Raw genomic sequence first — 18,810 nt, 5'->3', positions numbered from 1 at the left:
GCTTTAGAAATTGTAAGCATCTGAATATGTGTCAGAATGCTTGAGTTTTAAAAGGAATTTCTGTTTAGCAACTTCTGCTTTAAAAAAAAAAAAAGTAGATGGAAAAAGAAAACTGGACCCTTGAGATTAAATTCACTATCTTGGATCCAATTCTGCCCAGATAACACCTGCCTTTGATTTCCCCCATGCTACTATTGGATACCATTTCTAATGCCCCAAATAAGTTGTGTAACGTGATGCGGGCCTATTTAAAGTCCTATTTAATGTGTCTTTCTAGTGTTAGCTATAAGAGAAATAGGGGAGTATTTAACATTTGTAATTTTATAAAAATCCACATTTGTCAATTTTTAAGACCCTTAAATAGGTCAAGTCATTACTGGTTTCTTTGCCATTGGTACTGGGTCACAAGAAATTTCATTCACAGGAAGAAATAGAATCAAGACATTTGAGATCTAAGTTTAGTTATGCTTCCACTCATTGTTTTTAGCAATTTTTCTCACCTTATTTGTCTATAAAATGAAAGAAGTAAATACTGAGAAAGTTGATTTCTAATTTAAATGTAAAGTAAATGGCTTTAATAATGTTCCCTGTATGATTTAGAGATGTCATATTTTAATATTAAATTTCTGTTTTCAGAAAAAGGTTAAAATGCACTGAGTTACAAAAGTCCTAGGAAATAAAGATGTCTGTTTATTATGAGCATTTTAAAAAATGGTAACTCCACATTTACTTATTTAAAGGTGGCATTTCATAGCATTTTTCAAATAACAAGAACAATTGCTTGTATTTTAAATGTTTTATGTAGGAACCATCAAGTTGGCACAAAGGGTGAATGATGTGGGCTCCCACAGAAATTTGTTGCACACACACACACACACACACACACACACACACACACACACACACACAAATCTGAGATGGTTGAAAATGTGGGTTCTTTGGCATCAAAAACTAAGCATAGAAACATTGTTTCAAGTTGTAAACCTTGATGGCTGATGTGTTTGTTTTTACTTTGCTGCCCCACTGTGGCTGAATGTGGTTGCATTTCCAAGCATAGGACCTGTACTATTAAAAGGAATTAGTTATTTTCTGTAATTTAAAAAAGTGAGTAATTGTCATCCTTTAGAGGAAATACTAAGAGCATACAACCTTTTCCCTTGCTGGCCAGAGATTTTTTGATAAACTAATTATCACATGGAACTATTTTAAACATCTATAGCTTAATTCTCTGCAGTGTTCAGAAACACTGGGGAAACTCTACTTCTGTTCTTCTGGGCTTGGAGCTTTCACACAAGCATTCACATAACGCAGGTTCCAGAGGCTCAGCAGAATCCAGCTTCTTACCTTCATCCCAAAGGCCCTGCATGTGTCACTCTCTGCTCCCTGCCTCGCTCTTGACCATCACTGCACCTCATTCCCCCTCACTTACTCTGCTCCAGACACAGGGCTCTTTTCTCAGCTCCTCAAACATACTGAGTTCTTTTCTTTGGGCCTTTGCGAGCGCAGTTCCCTCTGCCTGAACACTCTTTACGCTGCTTATAGTAGGAGGAGCGCCTCCTTGTCCTTCAGTCAGCTCCCCAGAGGCCTTCCTTGAGCAGCAGGTTAATCTCTCCCTCACCTCCCCGCCCACCTCTCATTTATCCTGTTGTAATAACTGTCACGTTTTGCAACGATTTGCTGTATCTCTTTACTTCTGGTGTTGGTGGCGCTGCCGCTTTGTCTCCCTGGTAGAACGGAAGCTCCGAGAAGCAGGGTTATTATGCCTGGTTGGTCGCCATACGACCCTGTTGCCTGAAACAGTGCCTGCTACCTACAGGGAGCTTGATAAGTATCTGCTGAATGAAAAAAACTGAGTAACTGTTGGCAAACTCCCTTACGAAGCTTTCTTCCACCGTTCTGCACGGCCTCATTTCCTCCTGGATTTGCTCCTGCTTCTGTGATTGTTCCTCCTCAGGCTCCTCTTCTTCCTCCTGTCTCTTGGCTGACTCCTTCCTCTCCGGCTCTCTTCCCTGACACCCTCTCTTCCCTTTTCCTCACCCCCTATCCCCTGCCCCCCGCCACGCTCCCACCATCCTCTCTGGGGGAATGACTCTGACCACACACTGTGTCTCCAGCCCTGCCTTCTCCTCCCTGACACTAGGTCCAAGTTGCCAGCTTCCACCTGGCATCTCCACCTGGATGCTGCCCAGCACTCCAAAGTCAGTATGTCCAAAACTGAAATCACATCTGGGCCCCCTGTTTCAGTTAGCAAGGCCATCATCTTCCGAGTCACCCAAACTCAAAACTCCAGAGCCTTCATCTCTCGTGGCCTCCAGGGCTAGTCTGAAATAAAAACCAGGAAGATCCTCTCTATCCTGCATGTCTCATGGGATGGTCATGAACGCAAATAGGCAAACACGGAGAGGGGCCAAGTCATTACCCTGAAAGTTTCTGCCTCTTCACCCACTAGTCCGGCAATGGCTGACACAGGGAGCACAGGTCCATAGACAGGATCTTTGGGCAATGATTGGGGAAAAACTACATCTGTTTCATTACAAAATGACCCATCTTCCAAAGGCAGTCTTACTGACCTGTGGAAAAAAGAGACGTCAGAATAATCAGATCAACAGAAATAAGTCACTGATGGAACTGCTGCATATCAGCGGTAAGCAGAATGGGAGGTGTTACAACTCATTAAAAAACCTAGCAAAAACCAGATGAAACCAAATAGCAGATTTAAAAATATATATCATAAAAGTACAAGTAATACACAGTCCTAAATTAAGTATATAGGGATTTTTCAAAAAGTTAATATGTAAAGTAGGAATTGTAAATTTGAACACTGACAGGGGTTAAGCAGGTGGTGTGTGGCCAGGTAGGATTGTGGCAGATGGGAAAGTGGTTTCCCTCCTGTGAGACAGTGGAAAATATGTATATAGGTCTCTTCCTAGTTTCCTGGCACAGAGGTCCTGAAACCCTTGTAAGTCCCCAAGTGATAAGAGCATTTGGAGCATCTTCTGTGCTACCGAGGCGATTCTAGGTGGGCTCCTGGGTGGCTCCGGAACGGGTGCTGGTCACCAGAAAGACCAAGCCATGACTAGAAGCTTGGAAGTTTCAGCCCCAACTCCCATCCTCCAGAGAGAGCAGAGGAGCTGGAAATGCAGCAAATAATTGATCATGTGACATGAGGAAGCCTCCATAAAATCACAATGGTAGGGAGTCTGCAGAGCTTCCAGGTTGGTGAACACATACACTTGGGAGGGTGATGCAGCCCAACTCCATGCGACAGAAATTCCTTCATTCAAGACCCTCCAAGACCTCACCCTACGTGTCTCATCATTTAGCTGCTCATTTGTATCCTTTATCATATCCTTTAATAAACTAGTAAATGTAAGTAAGTGTTGTTGCCCTGAGTTCTGTGAACTGCTCTTGCAAATTAATGGAACCCAAGGAGGGGGTCATTGAAACCTCTAATCTATAGCCACTTAGTCAGAAGTACAGGTAACAACCTGGGCTGCAGCTAGCGTCTGAAGTGCAAAGGGGAGGACAGTCTTGTAGGACTGAACCCTTAGCCTGTGGAATCTGATTCTGTCTCTGGGTAGATAGCGTCAGAATTGAGTTGAATGGTAAGACACCCAGCTGGTATCAAGGAGACTTGCTTGGTGCCGGGAAAAACCTCCTCCACAAATGTCAGAATTGAAGTGTTCACTGTGAGTAGTAAAGGAGACTCATGGGGAAGAAAAACACAGTAGGGAAGAACTAGGCTTTTCCCTACATAGAAAAAGAAAATCTGAGTTTTTTTCTCTATACACACCCCCTAAAGCTGGCAGGCACCACTCAGTTCCAACCAAGAGGGTTTGCTGACTTGTGAGACCTTTGGTTCCAAAATTTCAAGAGAAAATCATAATCTGTATATTTATGAGAAATTTGTCAAATTTTAAATATTGGCAACACACATGGACCAAAAACAACGTAAATGTAGGTTGTATTCAGCTACCTTTACAACCTCTAGTATCAAGAATTTACTTTCAGATTTGCCAAATATTTACTTTTAAACCACAACATGGCTATAAAAGTGAGTTTAGAGAATTCATGGCTTTATGTGTTAAACTCAAAATGTTTTTGGTTATGTTTTATGAATGATGAATAATTTTGAAAGATGATCACGCAAAAACAGTACTTACTACTCAAATGCAAGACTTAGTTAACTAAGTATTTTCAAATCCTGCTTGTTTTCTGATCCAGGGCAATCCACTCACTTTGCCTCCCACTTTATTTGCCTATAGAAAAATCACAACTCAACATTCAGAACTAAAGAAGCATATTCAAGGGAAGCAAAAGGAGAGAAAGATGTGATAAATTACTTGCCTGCCGTGGCGAGGATCTGATAGAGACATTACCCACTTTATAAAAAGGTACAGTGTTGTCAACTCTGCCTTGAGACAGATTTGGCTATTCAATGGGTTCTTGTAAAAATGAAATTGAGACATAAAGAATACTGAGGAGAAAGAAGTGCCTCTCTTAGGGTTTTCCATTTGAAAACTTCATTTACTCGCTTTGCATTGCTCTTTAAGAAGGCAGTTTCTCAAAAACTGCAATTTCAAGGATGTGTATGTCCAACGTTTCCTTAGTCTTTGACTTTGGGGAGTATGATGAGAATGGTCAGCTCAGGGGCACCTTGAGTCTTTGAATTCTTTTCAACAAAGGTACCATTATTATCAGCTATCACCAGGACATTGGTCATAGAACTTCTCTTTGACCCAGTTCTATTTAAACAGGCAATTCCATGACTTCACTACATGCAACTACCCTTTTGTTTACAGATAATGTGGCTGAAGGTATAATCTACACACTTCCCATATCTAAAAATTTCTTATTTTTGAGATTTCAGTTGGGCATCAAAGTAATAGGAGCAAAAAGTGATAACATGACCTTTTTATAAAATATATATATATATATATATATATATATACAATAGGCATGTTTTGAAATAGTAAGAGCAAATACAATTTTGATTTAAAACATGTGGGAAAAGCTTGATATTTAAAAGAAACTCAGTGGGAAATCAAAGCACAGAGAATCCTTTCGAAATGCAAACAACTACTCCAAGGAAATTATATTGATATATGTAGAAAGAATGTTTTAAGTTAAGATGCACGTATATACAGATGAACCCATTTACAAGGCAGAAATAAAGACACAGATGCGGAGAACAAACGTATGGACACCAAAGGGGGAAAGCAGGGGGCGTGGGGTGATGGTGGTGGGATGAATTGGGAGATTGGGATTGACATAGATACACTAATATGTATAAAATAGATAACTAATAAGAACCTGCTTAAAATAAATAAATAAGGAAGGGGAAAAAAAAGAACCTTCTGTATAGCTCAGGGAACTCTACTCAATACTCTGTAATAACCTATAGGGGAATAGAATCTAAAAAAGAGTGGACATATGTATATGTATAACTGATTCACTTTGCTGTACAGCAGAAACTAACGCAACATTGTAAATCAACTATACTCCAATAAAACTTAATTTAAAAGTATTTAAAAAACAACCAGAAAAAAAAAGGATGCACGTACAAAGCCACTTAATTCACCAGACTGATCCAATCACGTTACATGAATGCAAACAAAAATCCCCCCTTTGTTGTGTTGCAATGAAGTCTCTTACTTTGCTTCGAGATAATGCTCCTGGTTACTTCTTTCGACTGTCCACACAGTCACTGCACTTGGACTTGACAAGCACAACTGGTGCCAGTTCATGGGGTTAAAAGTCATCTGGCTCACATCTATACCGGGTTGTGATTTCTTGCACAAAATGACACCCGATTCCCAGTTCCTGAGAGGAAAATTGAGTTTGGTGAAAAATAATTCGTTTGAACTTCATATCTTGAGAACATTTATCTAATTATTTGAAAACAATTTACATAAATTGAGAATTTATGATATAGCTTATTAATCTATGATCTTAATATCAAATTTATAAATAATTATGCTTATTATTATAGTGTGCCCTCCTAGGGAAGCAAAATAACTATTTTAAAATATTACTCTTCAATATGCTACTAAGGCTGTTTTATCTCCTTATCAAATTTGGATTTGACCCGTTCAAATCTAGAAAATGGAATATATCATCACATTTGCTGAGAAGTAAGTGTAGGTACCTAAATCTCTTAGTACACATGAGTACTCCTCATAGATCGAGACGTGCTGTACACACTGATGCCAGTAGACCATTTACTGAGCTTTTAAAATCATAGTACTAGTACCTTGAAACAGACTAAATCATTTACCTATTTGAGAGAATATCGTGAATGCCTATCACGAGCAAGTTCCTTTGCTAGATGACATACACAGAAAAAAAATTAATGTTGAGCTGTCTGGCTCCTGAATGGAGCCAGAACTCCATTCAGGGTTGTGGTTTGCGAATTGGAACTAATAGGTGTGGAGCTCGCCTTGTCTATCAGCTCCCTCCTGCTTCCACCTCTTTCCATCCCCGTCACAAAGGTCCCATCCATCAATATCAACCATTCTCTTGCTGGTACCACTGGTTCCCTGGATTTTTTGACTTTCTGCTTCAGATGCCTAGGAAAACCCATGAACCCTGGATGGATACGACTGAAAGTCTGGGCAGTTGAGAGAAAACAAGAAAGATCACAGGACTATGTGCGTCAGTGACATTATGAATTCGTGGTTACCACCCCCAGGGACCCTCTATACCACCTCCAGTCCTGCTATGTTTCTCTGGTTGGTTTTCTCTCCTGTTCTCTAAAGTGCTGATTTTTTAATACTCTCCACTTTCCTGAAGCCTCAAACTCCTCCGCCTCTTTCTTACTCTCAGTAAATGGCTTTGATTTCCACAAAGAAAACAGAGGCCATCAGCTGAGAATTCCTCCAAATTTCTGCTAGCGAGTGTAGTGACCTGCCAGGATCTGTATCATTCTTTCCCTCTCCTCTTCTGTTACAGTGAAGGCATACCCTTCCTCCTGCCTAAGGCCAATTTCACCACCTGTGCTCTGAACCCTACAGGTCCTGACTTCTTAGGAACGTTAGTTTATCCATTGTCCCTTCTCTTCTGCATCTTCAGACTCTCCCTCTCTCCTGACTCCTCCCTGTCAGCACTTAAATTAAGCGCTCATCTGTACTATCTTAAAAAAAAAAAAAAAAAAGCCCTCCCTCAGTCTCACCATTCCACGTCTCTCTCCCTCCCTTCTTGCCAGACTTCCCGAGCCAGTTGTTCTAAACTCACCGCCTCCTCTTTCTCACGCCCACTCTCTCATTCCAGGAAATGTGCCTCCCATCACCACCATTCCATCGACAAAGCGGTGTGTCTCCAAGATCCACTGACATCCGCCTTCATCTCAAACCCAGCAGGCACTTCTCAGTCCTTGTCTAACTCCACTTCTGCAGGATTGGACTCCGCTCACCACAACTACCTTCTGGGATGACTCTTGGACTGTCACACAGCTCTCATGGGACACCCCATACCTGTCGGCCTCGCACTGTCTCTGGGACCTGGAGCACCTGTTCTGCCTAGCTGACTCGGTGGCTGGCCAGCAGTGTAGGCTTCAACTAACTTCACGGGCACACCTCATGCCTGCTCCACACGCACAGGGCCATCCCAGGTTGCAATAAACCTGAAAGCACGGCGGAGTTAATACCCTGGGCAGGGAAACTTTGATCGATAGGGTAACGGGAGTAGGTGGGTAAGTTCCCATATCTTCCTCTCCCTTCGCCAGCCCCCTGTGTCATAGCCCAGGGACTGTCCATGTTCACAGGAGTCCATTACGGCCTCTCAGAAGACCACCTGCGGGACAGAGCAGCCAAGTGGTGCCCAGTAAAGTAATGCGCATTCACATTGGCTCCTTCCCCTTCCCTGCCCGCTTTTCCAGCTTGCCTCCCACCTGGAACTTTACTCCCTCCTAAAGAAGTCGCTGGTGAGCTTCCGCCTCAGGCTCTGCTTTCTCTGGAATCCAGGCTGAGGCATATTCTGGAATCTCCATGCCTCTGTCCCTCTTTGCTCCATGACTGCTCCTTCTGAGTGTCCTGTGAGATCCCTCTGCCTCTTTCAATCCCTTTTATTGTTCTTCCTCTAGGTTCTGTCTGAGGTTCCTCTGTAGGTGCTCTAATCCACTTTTCGCACTTTGGTTACTAAACTGATGTAACAACACCCAAATGTTAAACTCCAGCCCTCTCTCCTGTGCTCTGGGTCTGGCTATCTAGGACAGTGACAGATTGTGTCTCTCAACATCTGTTCTCCATTTCTTCCTCTGAGTAACAGAACCCCTGGTTTTTAGCCAGGCACATGTCACCCACAGTGAGGACCATATTTCCCAGCTTCCCTTGTAGCTTGATTTGACTTGTGACTAAGCTGGCCAGTGGGATCTAAGTGGCAGTGGTGTGTGCAGCTCCCAGGCTGGGCATTCCAACAAATGTTTGTGCCCTTCCCCTTATGCTTTTCCTTTCCACATGGCTCCCCAGAATACACGGCTGGTGCCCCACTTCAGACTAGAGATGAGGGCAACACGCTAGGAGTAGGAGAACAACAAAATAGGGTGGACAGGTCCCAGACACTGGGGAGCCAGCAGACCAGCCATGGGCTGCTCATACCTGGACTGCTGCATGGGAGGGAAAGAAACTTCAGTCTTGTTTAAGCCACCTCTTTAGGGTGATTTGGGCTTCTGTGACAGCAACTGAACCTAAATCCTAACTGATATATCAACTGCCAACTAGACGTCCCCATTTCTTTATCTCAGGCACACTCCGCTGTCCCAACTCATCTTCCCCATTGCCTCGTCCTACCTCCCTCCACCCATGCTCTCTATATCTTTCTGAAAAGCACCACAACGTCCTCAAGTTTCCCAAGTCACAACTCTGGGTAAAACCCTCAACTGTCCCTCTCTGTCAGCACCACACCCAACTTTCAGTCGGTCACCAAGCCTCATGGTACTGCCTCCTAAACATCTCCACTTTTCTCTGTCCCTATACTCACCACCCCAGTCCATGCCACAACCATCTCTCATCTGGACCACCACAGCCTCCTAATTGATGTTCATGGCTTACTTCCCTCCAATATCCTTCCATGATGTGACTAGGAGTGTCCTTACATGCAGATCTAATCATGTCACATCCCTGGTTAAAATCCTTAATAGTCTCCCAATGTCTCTAGGATAAAGGATGTGCCTACTAGCATGACTTATACGTAGGGTGAGTATCCTTCTGTATTAATTATTGATAACATACCCCTTTCACTCTCACAAGCGTCCTGATTTGGATGGTAAACTACACGGTCACATATTTACAAGGCTGCTCGTGAGCTGGCCTCAGACTGTCCCTCTGGGCTTGCCTGTCATGGCTGATCTCTTGTTCTCATCATTATGATCTCTTAATTAAATCTGCAAACTCGCCATATTTTCTGACCTCATGGCCTTTGCACATGTCTTTCCTCTGCTTAGAATCCTCTTCCTTTTCCTCTTCACAAAGCTGATTCCTACTCATCCTTTAAGTACTGCTATGGTTGAACTGTGTCCCCCACAATTCAAGGGTGGATGTCCTCACCCTCAGTATCTCAGAATGTGACCTTATTTGGAAGGAGGGTCTTTACTGAATTAAATGAAGCCATTTAGCGTGGCCCTACTCCAATATGACTAGTATCCTTATAAAAAGGGGAAATTAAGAGACAGATACACATACAAGGAGAACACCATGTGAACACAAAGACAGTTATTCACAGTCTGGAACAGATTGTCCCTCACAGTCCTCAGCAGGAGCCAACCCTGCTGACACCTTGATCTCAGACTTCTGGCCTCCAGAACTGTGAGACAATAAACTTCTATGTTTAAGCCACTCAGTTTGTGGTACTTTGTTAATGGCAGCCCTAGCAAACCAAGACAACCATCAACAGGTGAGTGGGTAAACGAACTGTGGTACATCCATACCATGGAATAGAAAGGAATGAACTATTGAAACACACAGTACATGAGAGAGTTTCAAAATAACTGCTGCATGGAAGAAGCCAGACCAAAAAAGAGAGTATATAATGTGTGTGCAAGTCTAGAAAAAGCAAAGTAATCCAGAGTGTGAGTAAACACATCAGTGGTTCCCTGGGGGCGAGGGGCAGGGCAACGATGGTGTACAGGAATGTGTGGCAAGAGCCAGTAAGGAAGGGTCTGAAGAGCAAAGGGAAACTTTTGGACGTGATGGATATATTCATTATCCTGATTATGGTGATGATTTATGGGTAAGTCAAGAGTTATCAAGGTGTGTGTGTGTGTGTGTGTGTGTGTGTGTGTGTGTGTGTGTGAGCATTATATTATACGCCAGTCATACCTCAGTAAAGCTGTTTTTTCAAAAAGTAACTCTGCATAAACTAAATGTTGTTCTCAGAATCTAGATTATTACATTTTTTCCTGAGAAATGCGGGTATGTAAGGAGTGTCCTCAACCATTGGTGGAACGTTCTGTATTTCCCCTTAATAAGATAAATTCCCCCCCGAAGCAGTTTATATTATGGATGGAAGAGTGAGTGCAGCTTTGAAGGTGGCCACATGAAGTGACCCAGAAAAGACCAGGCATGTGTCTTATTCACAAGTATTTCCTCTACAGCTGGAAAATGGGATATAATGTTCCATTCTCTGAACATATAATTGTTCCAATGTCCCTAAAAACAATTACTCAAACTGAGCTCTAATATAGAGACCATCTTAATTTCAACATTAGTGGAAAATATGAAAATACTTCAAAGGTACAATTTGTTTTAAGAAAAGATGAAACTTTATGTACTTATCCATGTGTTCTGTACCTGACAAAGGAAATATTATAACAGGTTAACAAAAAGAGAAAGACGGTAATTAATCTCTTTTAGCTTTTGCCCTGCCAATTTTCTGCCTGAAAGTAGTGACTATATTAAACCTTATGATTAGGACTTTTATTCCTTCCATTTTTCCTTGTTCTGGATTTTTCATGTATATGTCCTTTGATACAATCCAGAAGGACAGGATTAAAATGTGACCCAATGAAAGGAATTCTGCAGGAGGCTGCAACTTACCAGAGGGCCAGTTCAAATTCTGGGAGGGAGGAGTAACTAGCCAGGTAGGTGCCACAGTAACTGAATGAAAGTAAAGTGTAGTCCAGAAGAACATTGCCTAAAATACAAAATCCATTACAAGGATTTAACCATTATGTTCATATTAACTATAGTTTTATAGTTTAATTTCCCTTAGCTAATAATTTTTACATAATTCAAAAGCATTTGGCTCCTGGAATAAGAGATGTCTTGGTTGATTTCTAACACTATTAACAGAAAGCTATGAGCTAAGTTCAGATACATGTTTAAAAGATTTTAGAGTGAATTAAGACCACAAGGTCACTCTCTCTAGTCTTCAGTGCAAAACTGAGCATGCTGCACCACGTATGTCCCCATTTGGCTTGAAACGGCCCAAGAACCATAAAATATTCCATAACTATATGAAACATAGTAATTAGAAAAATTATTCTAACAACTTGAAAAACCCTGGGGAATTGTAGTAATTCAAGCTTACTTCCATATCTCTGACTCTTAGGCCATATCTGGCCCTTAGCTTAGTATCTTCTAGTTCTTGGAACAACTGTAAAAGGTCTATTCTCATTTGTACCTACAGCTGAAGAAATGAAACATGACATTAAAAGTCTTAGCAACAACGTGTTTAAAATGTGCATCATGAGGATGCTAAAACAGGGACATGTTGGCTTCTGACTCCTTGCATATGAGCCTCTGGTTTCCTCTCCTTCATCTGCTCTTCAGTGTGGTTCCATAGATGCAAGCTTTGCCTTCTCCTATGTCTGTCTTTACATTCATGTCTTTGTATCAATTTTTACCCCCACCTTCCACAAAAAAGAATGCTATCAATTTCACTGCACTCTGCCTAGCAATTATGAACTTTAAAAAAATTGTGACCTTGATAAGCAGAATAATCTCATCTTGGTTTAAAAGACACTTTTTAAAATGAATATTGAGATGGAAGAGTTTTTATGTTTTTGGTCGTTGGTAGTCTTATAGTTTGGGCAAGTTCCCTTGTTCTAATGAATATCTGTCTTTTTTCTTATTGTTTCATAAATGCTCTGAAAATGTTTGGTCATCCTTGTTCCAAATATTTCCCTCTGTTTATTATTTGCCTGTTAGTTTTTCATGTATTTTTGATGTTCATAAGATTTAAATTTGTATGTAATCAAAAACATGTCTTTCTATTTAAAATTTTATCCTTTGCGTGAAAAGTTCTTTTCCATCCTCAAATTATTTCAGTTTTCTACCACGTTTTTTCTACTTTTCAATGGGTTTGTTGTTTATAATGAACTCTTATTTTTGTTTGATATATGTTTTGATGTACAGTATGATATGAGTACCTAACTTGATACTTTTGTTCTCATAGTTTTAATATCATTGTTGAATAATCCATATCATCTCCTGTGTGCATATGTGTAGGGGAGCATCTTCATCATATACTTAGCTGTATATATTCTAGAGTCTGTCCCTAGCCTTCAACTCTTCCATTGATGGAGTGATTCCTGCACCAATACATAAATATAGCACCATAATGCTAGGAGGGCCCTCTGCCTTGGCATCAATCTCTTTCAAATTATTCCCATTCTCTACTTTTTGTTCTGGAAGAATATTCATTTCATTTAAGTACTCCTGGCTCTCTAAAACATATGATAAACCTATGAATTATACTCTGTGAAGATATGAGAAATATTTTTATAATAACTGGACTCTCCATGCAGGAATATGCCTAAATATTTTGTATCAGTGATTTTTGTAGTTTTCTTCATTAAGGTCAGTCACATTTCTTCTTTGGAGTATTCCTAAGTGTTTAAATCTTCTAATTGTATGGATATTTATTTTGAAACCAGCATCTTACTGAGCATTATTTTATTAGTCCCAGTACACTATTATGCATTAACTCCTTTCCCATAGGTATAATTTTTCAGTTTCATATTTTGTTGCGTTGGCTAGAAACTCCACGTTGGTTTTAATATTAGTGGTAACAACGGGCATCCTTGATGACTTAGTCCTAATTTTATTATAAATGTCTTTAGAGTTTCATTATTCAATATTAATGTTGGCTATTGGTTTGAATTAACTTTCAATTGCTTGTACAGGGCTACAGACAAATAATAAAGCTGGGGAAATTATTTTTAATTTTATTTTTAATTAAAAAATATTTTATTGGAGTATAATTGCTTTACAATGTTGTGTTAGTTTCTGCTGTACAGCAAAGTGAATCAGTTATATGTAGACATATGTCCCCTTTTTTAGATTTCCTTCCCATTTAGGTCACCACAGAGCATCGAGCTCCCTGTGCTATACAGCAGGTTCTCATTAGTTATCTATTTTATACATAGTAGTGTATACATGTCAATCCCAAACTCCAGTTCATCCCACCCCACCCCTCTTGGTATCCATAAGTTTGTGCTCTACATCTGGGTCTCTATTTCTGTAAAGCTGTGGAAATTTTAAAGATGAAGGGTAGTTACGGTCCATGTACAGGCATACTTTGGAGATATGGGTTTGGTTTCAAACCACCACAATAAAGCAAATATTGCAATAAAGTAACAAATTTTTTTCGTTTCCCAGTGCATATAAAAGTCATATTTACACTATACTGTAGTCTATTAAGTGTGAAATATCATTATGTCTAAAAAAATAATTTCCTTAATTTAAAAAATTTTATAACCAAAAGATGCTAAGCATCACCTCAGCCTTGAGTGAGTCATAATCTTTTTGCTGGTGGAGGGGCCTGCCTCCATGTTGACGGCTGCTGCCTGACGAGGGTGGTGACTGCTGAAGGTCGGGGTGGCTGTGGCTATTTACTAAAATAAGACAATGAAGTTTACTACATCAACTGACTCTTCCTTTCATGAACGATTTCTTTGCAGCACACAATGCTGTTTGGTAGCATTTTACCCAGGGGAGAACTCCTTTCAAAATTAAAGTCAATCTTCTCAAACTCTGCCACTGCTTTATCAACTAAGTTTATGTAATATTCTAAACCTTTTCTTGTCATTTCAACAACCTCATAGCATCTTCACCAGGAATAGATTCCAACTCAAAACGCCACTTTCTTTGCTCATCCATAAGAAGAAACTCCTCATCTCTTCAAGTTTTACAATGAGATTGCAGCAATTCAGTCATATCTTCAGGCTCCACTTCTCATTCTAGTTCTCCTGCTATTTCCACCATACCTGCAATTACTTCCTCCGCTAAAGTCTTGAACCCCTCAGTCATCCATCAGGGTTGGAATCAACTTCTTCCAAACTCCTGTTAATATTGATATTTTAACCTCTTTCAATGAATCACCAATGTTCTTAATGGCATCTAGAATGGTAAACCCTTTCCAGAAGGTTTTCAATTTACTTTGCCCAGATCCATCAGAAGAGTCAGTATCTATTGCAGTCCTACAAAATGTATTTCTTGAATAATAAGACTTGAAAGTTGAAATTACTCCTTGATCCATGGGGTGCAGAAGGGATGTTGCATTAGCAAGCCATGAAAACAACATTAATCTCATTGTACATCTCCACCAGAGCTCTTGGGTGACCAGGTGCACTGTCAATAAGCAGTAATATTTTGAAAGGAATCTTCTTTTCTAAGCAGTAGGTCTCAATAGTGAGCTTAAAATATTCATTAAGCCATGTTGTAAACAGATGTGCTGTCATCCAGGATTTGTAGAGTACAGGCAGAGTAGATTTACCACAGTTCTTAAAGGCCCTAGGATTTTCAGAATAGTAAATGGGCACTGACTTCAACTTCAAGTCACAAGCTGCATTAGCCCCTAACAAGAGAGTCAGCCTGTCTTTTGAAGTTTTAAAACTAGGCATTGACTTCTCTTCTCTAGCTATAAAAGTCCTAGAAGGTATCTTCTTCCAATATAAGGCTGTTTCATCTACATTGAAAATCTGTTGCTTAGTGTAGCCACCTTTATTAATTCTCTTAGCTAGATCTTCTAGATAACTTGCTGCAGCTTCTACATCAGCACTTGCTGCTTCACCTTACACTTTTATGTTATGGAGATGACTTCTTTCCTTAAACTTCATGAACCAACCTCTGGTAGCTTCAAACTTTTCTTCTGCAGCTTTCTCACCTCTCTCAGCCTTCACAGAATTAAAGCGAGTTAGGGCCTTGCTCTGGATTAGTTTTTGGCTTAAGGAAATATTGTGGCTGTTTGATCTTCTATCCAGACCACTAAAACTTCCTCCATATCAGCAATGAGACTGTTTTGCTTTCTTATCATTTGTGTGTTCACTGGAGTAGCACTCTGAATTTCCTTCAAGGACTCTTCCTTTGCATTCACCACTTGACTAACGATTTGGTGCAAGAGGCCTAGCTTCCGGTCTATCTGGGCTTTTGACATGCCTTCTTCACTAAGCTTAATTATTTCTAGCTTTTGATTTAAAGTGAGATATGTGCGACTCTTCCTTTCACTTGAACACTTAGAGGTTATTGTAGGGTTATTAATGGGCCTAATTTCAATACTGTTGTGTCTCAAGGAATAGGGAGGCCTGAGGAGAGGGAGAGAGGGGAATGGCTGTTTGGTGGAACAGTCAGAACATATACAAAATTTAGGTTAAGTTTGCCATCTTATTTGGGTGTAGTTTGTGGCACCCCAAAACAAATAAAATAGTAACATCAAAGATCACTGATCACCATAACAAATATAATAATAATGGGGAAAGTTTGAAAAATTGCAATAATTACCAAAATGTGACACAGAGACAAGAAGTGAGCAAATACTATTGTAAAAATGGTGTCAATAGACTTGCTCAATGGAGGGTTGCCACAGACCTTCAATGTGTAAAAAATGCAGTATCTATGAAGCATAATAAAGCAAAGCACAATAGAACAAGATATGCCTGTAGACGGTTCCCAATGTATGAATGGGTTATGTTTTAAATGTTGTTTTAGTCTGTTAAGAACCCAGACAAATTTCCCCACAAATAAAATGTTAAAGTACAGTGAATACCTTGGCATGATCCAAACACTTCTCTGATCATAAGCTACAGAACTCAGACCAGCCTCAAGACTTCCTAAGCTTTCTGTCCAAGATGTGTTAAATGAGGGAATCGTTACATGGAGGCCCTAGTATATGTGCAACAGCCCAGCCTGGGTCAGATGTTATGAATGAGTCAATAATAACTTAAACTGTAGGAAACATTGATTGACATTGTATATATGACATATATATATTATATATATATATATACACTTCATATATATATATGAAATGTATTATATAATTACATATGTTACACTTAATTTCATTTATTATCACCACAGCCTTAACAGTAGATACCATTATCCCCATTTCATGGATAAGGAAATTGAGGCTCAGAGACTTATCTTTAGAAGTTATACAACATCCATTCCGTTAGATTTTCCATAAATCATAAGGAAAGAAAATACTGTTCTGAAAAAGGTTTACAAACAACATTTAGTGCTCTAACAGAGTGTTCTAGCCCAGTGATTCTCAAGTTTAACGTGCGTATGAATCACCTAAGGAATCTGGCTAAAACGCAGATTACAATTCAGTAGGTCCTGGATGACAGCAGAGTTTCTGCATCTATAATAAGCATCCTAGGTAACGCAATGCTAATTGTAAGCAGACCACATATTAAGTAGCAAGGTTCTAGCCTACTTAATTAAATTCTAAGTGATCAGCCTGATTCCTTCCTTATAAATGTGTATTACCAAAAAACAAAACAAATAAAAAACCCACCAAAACTGAAAAAACAATCCTTCAAAAACAAAAAGACTTCATTTATAAGAGCTAGATCTGGTCACATCTTAAAACAAAATCCTTCAGTCATGGCAGAGGAAGCGTCTTGTAAGATACCTTTTAATCTGATCCTTCTGGTTAATCCAGGAAAGTTGTATATGTAGATGAGGGGTCTCAGCCGCCGGTCAGAAAAAGCCACAACCTCATGAGGAACGTTAGTTGCCACGACACCCACGATTCCATGCATACACTGGAGTACAGTCTTTTTCTTGGTTTCAATATTAATAAATATTATGAAATTCCCACAAGGGTAGCAAATGGTGCTGTCGTTGACAAAATGAACATTCTGCCTGGGGAATCCTTGCACCCATCTTTGGGAAAAGATACATCAACATCAATAAAATACATTTCAAATACTTTTTCTTTCTTTCTTTTTTAAACAAAAGATCATCAAAATTTTTGAAACATATCTATTCTCTTTTCACCCCCTTTCTGCCCAAACACACAAGGTTGCTGTGAGACCAGTTTGAGTCCAGGCACTACAGAAACTTAAATGCCACCTAAAGCTCCATAGGTCTCAAGCACCTTCTTCAGAGAGCTTTTCCAGTGAAGCACAACCTCTGTTCAAACTTGAAAAAATCTCAGAAGGATTTCTGGGGTCTTGTATACTCGGAAAAGAAAAAGGAAAAACAACAGAGAGAGAAAAGAGCTTGGTCCTAATTGAAAACAGGGTGCATCCTGGTCCTTACCTTTAAAATTAGTTTTGATTTTTAAAATAAACGTTAAAAAAACAACTTTGAATAGAACTGCCTGCTTTATGGTTGTGAGCCCAGTAGGGAAATTGCTTCTTTACAAAGATGGAGCATGTGTAGCCATATTTTAGATCTAAAATGTAGAGATAAATGCAGCAAGTAAAAGGAATAAGTCAACATGAATGAAAAGATTAGAACACAAAAGTAACATATTTTTAAGTAAGGATTGTTTGGTGAGTGTAAGCTAGACCAAGGAGAGAGAGAGACTGAGAAGAGGGGGAGAGTCTACCTCTATTTAAATAGTAAAGATATGCTTAAAGATGGTGGAGAGGGCAAGAGAAAGACGCTGGTTTAGAGAGAAACTTCATGGGAATGGAGAGTACAGCCAGGACTGGTGGAGGATGCTGTGTGAACATAGGGCTGGTAACACTCTAGAATGTGGAAGGAGAGCAATACCAGCTTACACCTGGGCAGCGCTTTATGCTTTTCAAAGGCCAGTATAAGTGCAAACAAATCCAGAGTCGGTGGATAGGAGATAGAAGGAAGGGATTGACGGCCCTAACTTCGGGGAAAATCACCAAAGCCCACTAGGATGGGAGGAGGGCTGTCATTGGGATGGGGGTGGGGAGTGGGGAATATATATGAAAGCAAAACGGATCACTGAAGGTAATATAGCCAAAAAGAGGAGGCAGAAATGGAGAGTGGAGGAGACCAGTACTGGGTAAGCCAGCGAGGGTTGGGGTCACAGCATAGTGAGGGACGGAGGGGTGGGGCGTGGAAAGAGCTGGAAATGTGGTCATTGAATAAGGGGACGAGGGGAATGGAGAGAAGTCACAGAGAAAGGAAGTCTGCAGGAAGGCATTGGGGGTTGAAGGAAAAGAGGTCGAATTTGCGTGAAAGCAGGTCTACAGGGATGGGAGGAAGCGGATAGGGAGAGGATGCAGTTCTGAGGGAAGAATTTCCACTAGACGAGTCAGTCGCGGGGCCGCGAACGCCTCACCTCACAGACAGGGACGCGCCGAGGGCGACGTTGTGGGCTTCATCTCGCTCCCGGCCTTGCGCCATGGGCCATGTGTCTCTCAGCCGGGCCGTGGGTAGCAAACGCCGGACCCAGGCCAGTGTCTGCAACGGTTACACCGAGACCCCTGGCTGCTGGGTTGGCGGTCTCCACTGTTTACATCGTATCCGGGAGACCGCAACCCCTGCGCCCATTGGCTCTGTCCTTTCAGCCGCTCCATCTCGAGCCAAGCGGATTGGTGGAAGCGCTGACGGGTCTTGACCAATGGGAGAGCGGAGAGCGAAGCGAGGGGCTGGCCCCAAGGTG

General features: G+C 40.7%; 1 protein-coding gene across 1 annotated transcript in view; it reads right to left on the bottom strand.

Moving 5' to 3' along the window:
* Positions 1-18,607, bottom strand: part of CFAP43 (cilia and flagella associated protein 43) — a 99,300-nt gene extending 80,693 nt beyond the window's left edge. The window contains exons 1-5 of the mRNA XM_060033571.1: positions 18,487-18,607; positions 16,852-17,105; positions 11,031-11,127; positions 5,656-5,823; positions 2,420-2,570 (exon numbers count right to left, since the gene is read on the bottom strand). Coding sequence (XP_059889554.1) covers positions 2,420-2,570; positions 5,656-5,823; positions 11,031-11,127; positions 16,852-17,105; positions 18,487-18,551 — 735 coding nt within the window. The 5' untranslated portion in view covers positions 18,552-18,607. The remainder of the gene's footprint in view (positions 1-2,419; positions 2,571-5,655; positions 5,824-11,030; positions 11,128-16,851; positions 17,106-18,486) is intronic.
* Between the last annotated feature and the right edge of the window lie 203 nt (positions 18,608-18,810).

The sequence above is a fragment of the Delphinus delphis genome, chromosome 16 (genome assembly GCF_949987515.2).
Source record: "Delphinus delphis chromosome 16, mDelDel1.2, whole genome shotgun sequence".
Taxonomy (NCBI): domain Eukaryota; kingdom Metazoa; phylum Chordata; class Mammalia; order Artiodactyla; family Delphinidae; genus Delphinus; species Delphinus delphis.
The sequence above is the reverse complement of the archived record's forward strand: the minus strand, read 5'-3'. Positions and strand labels throughout refer to the sequence as shown.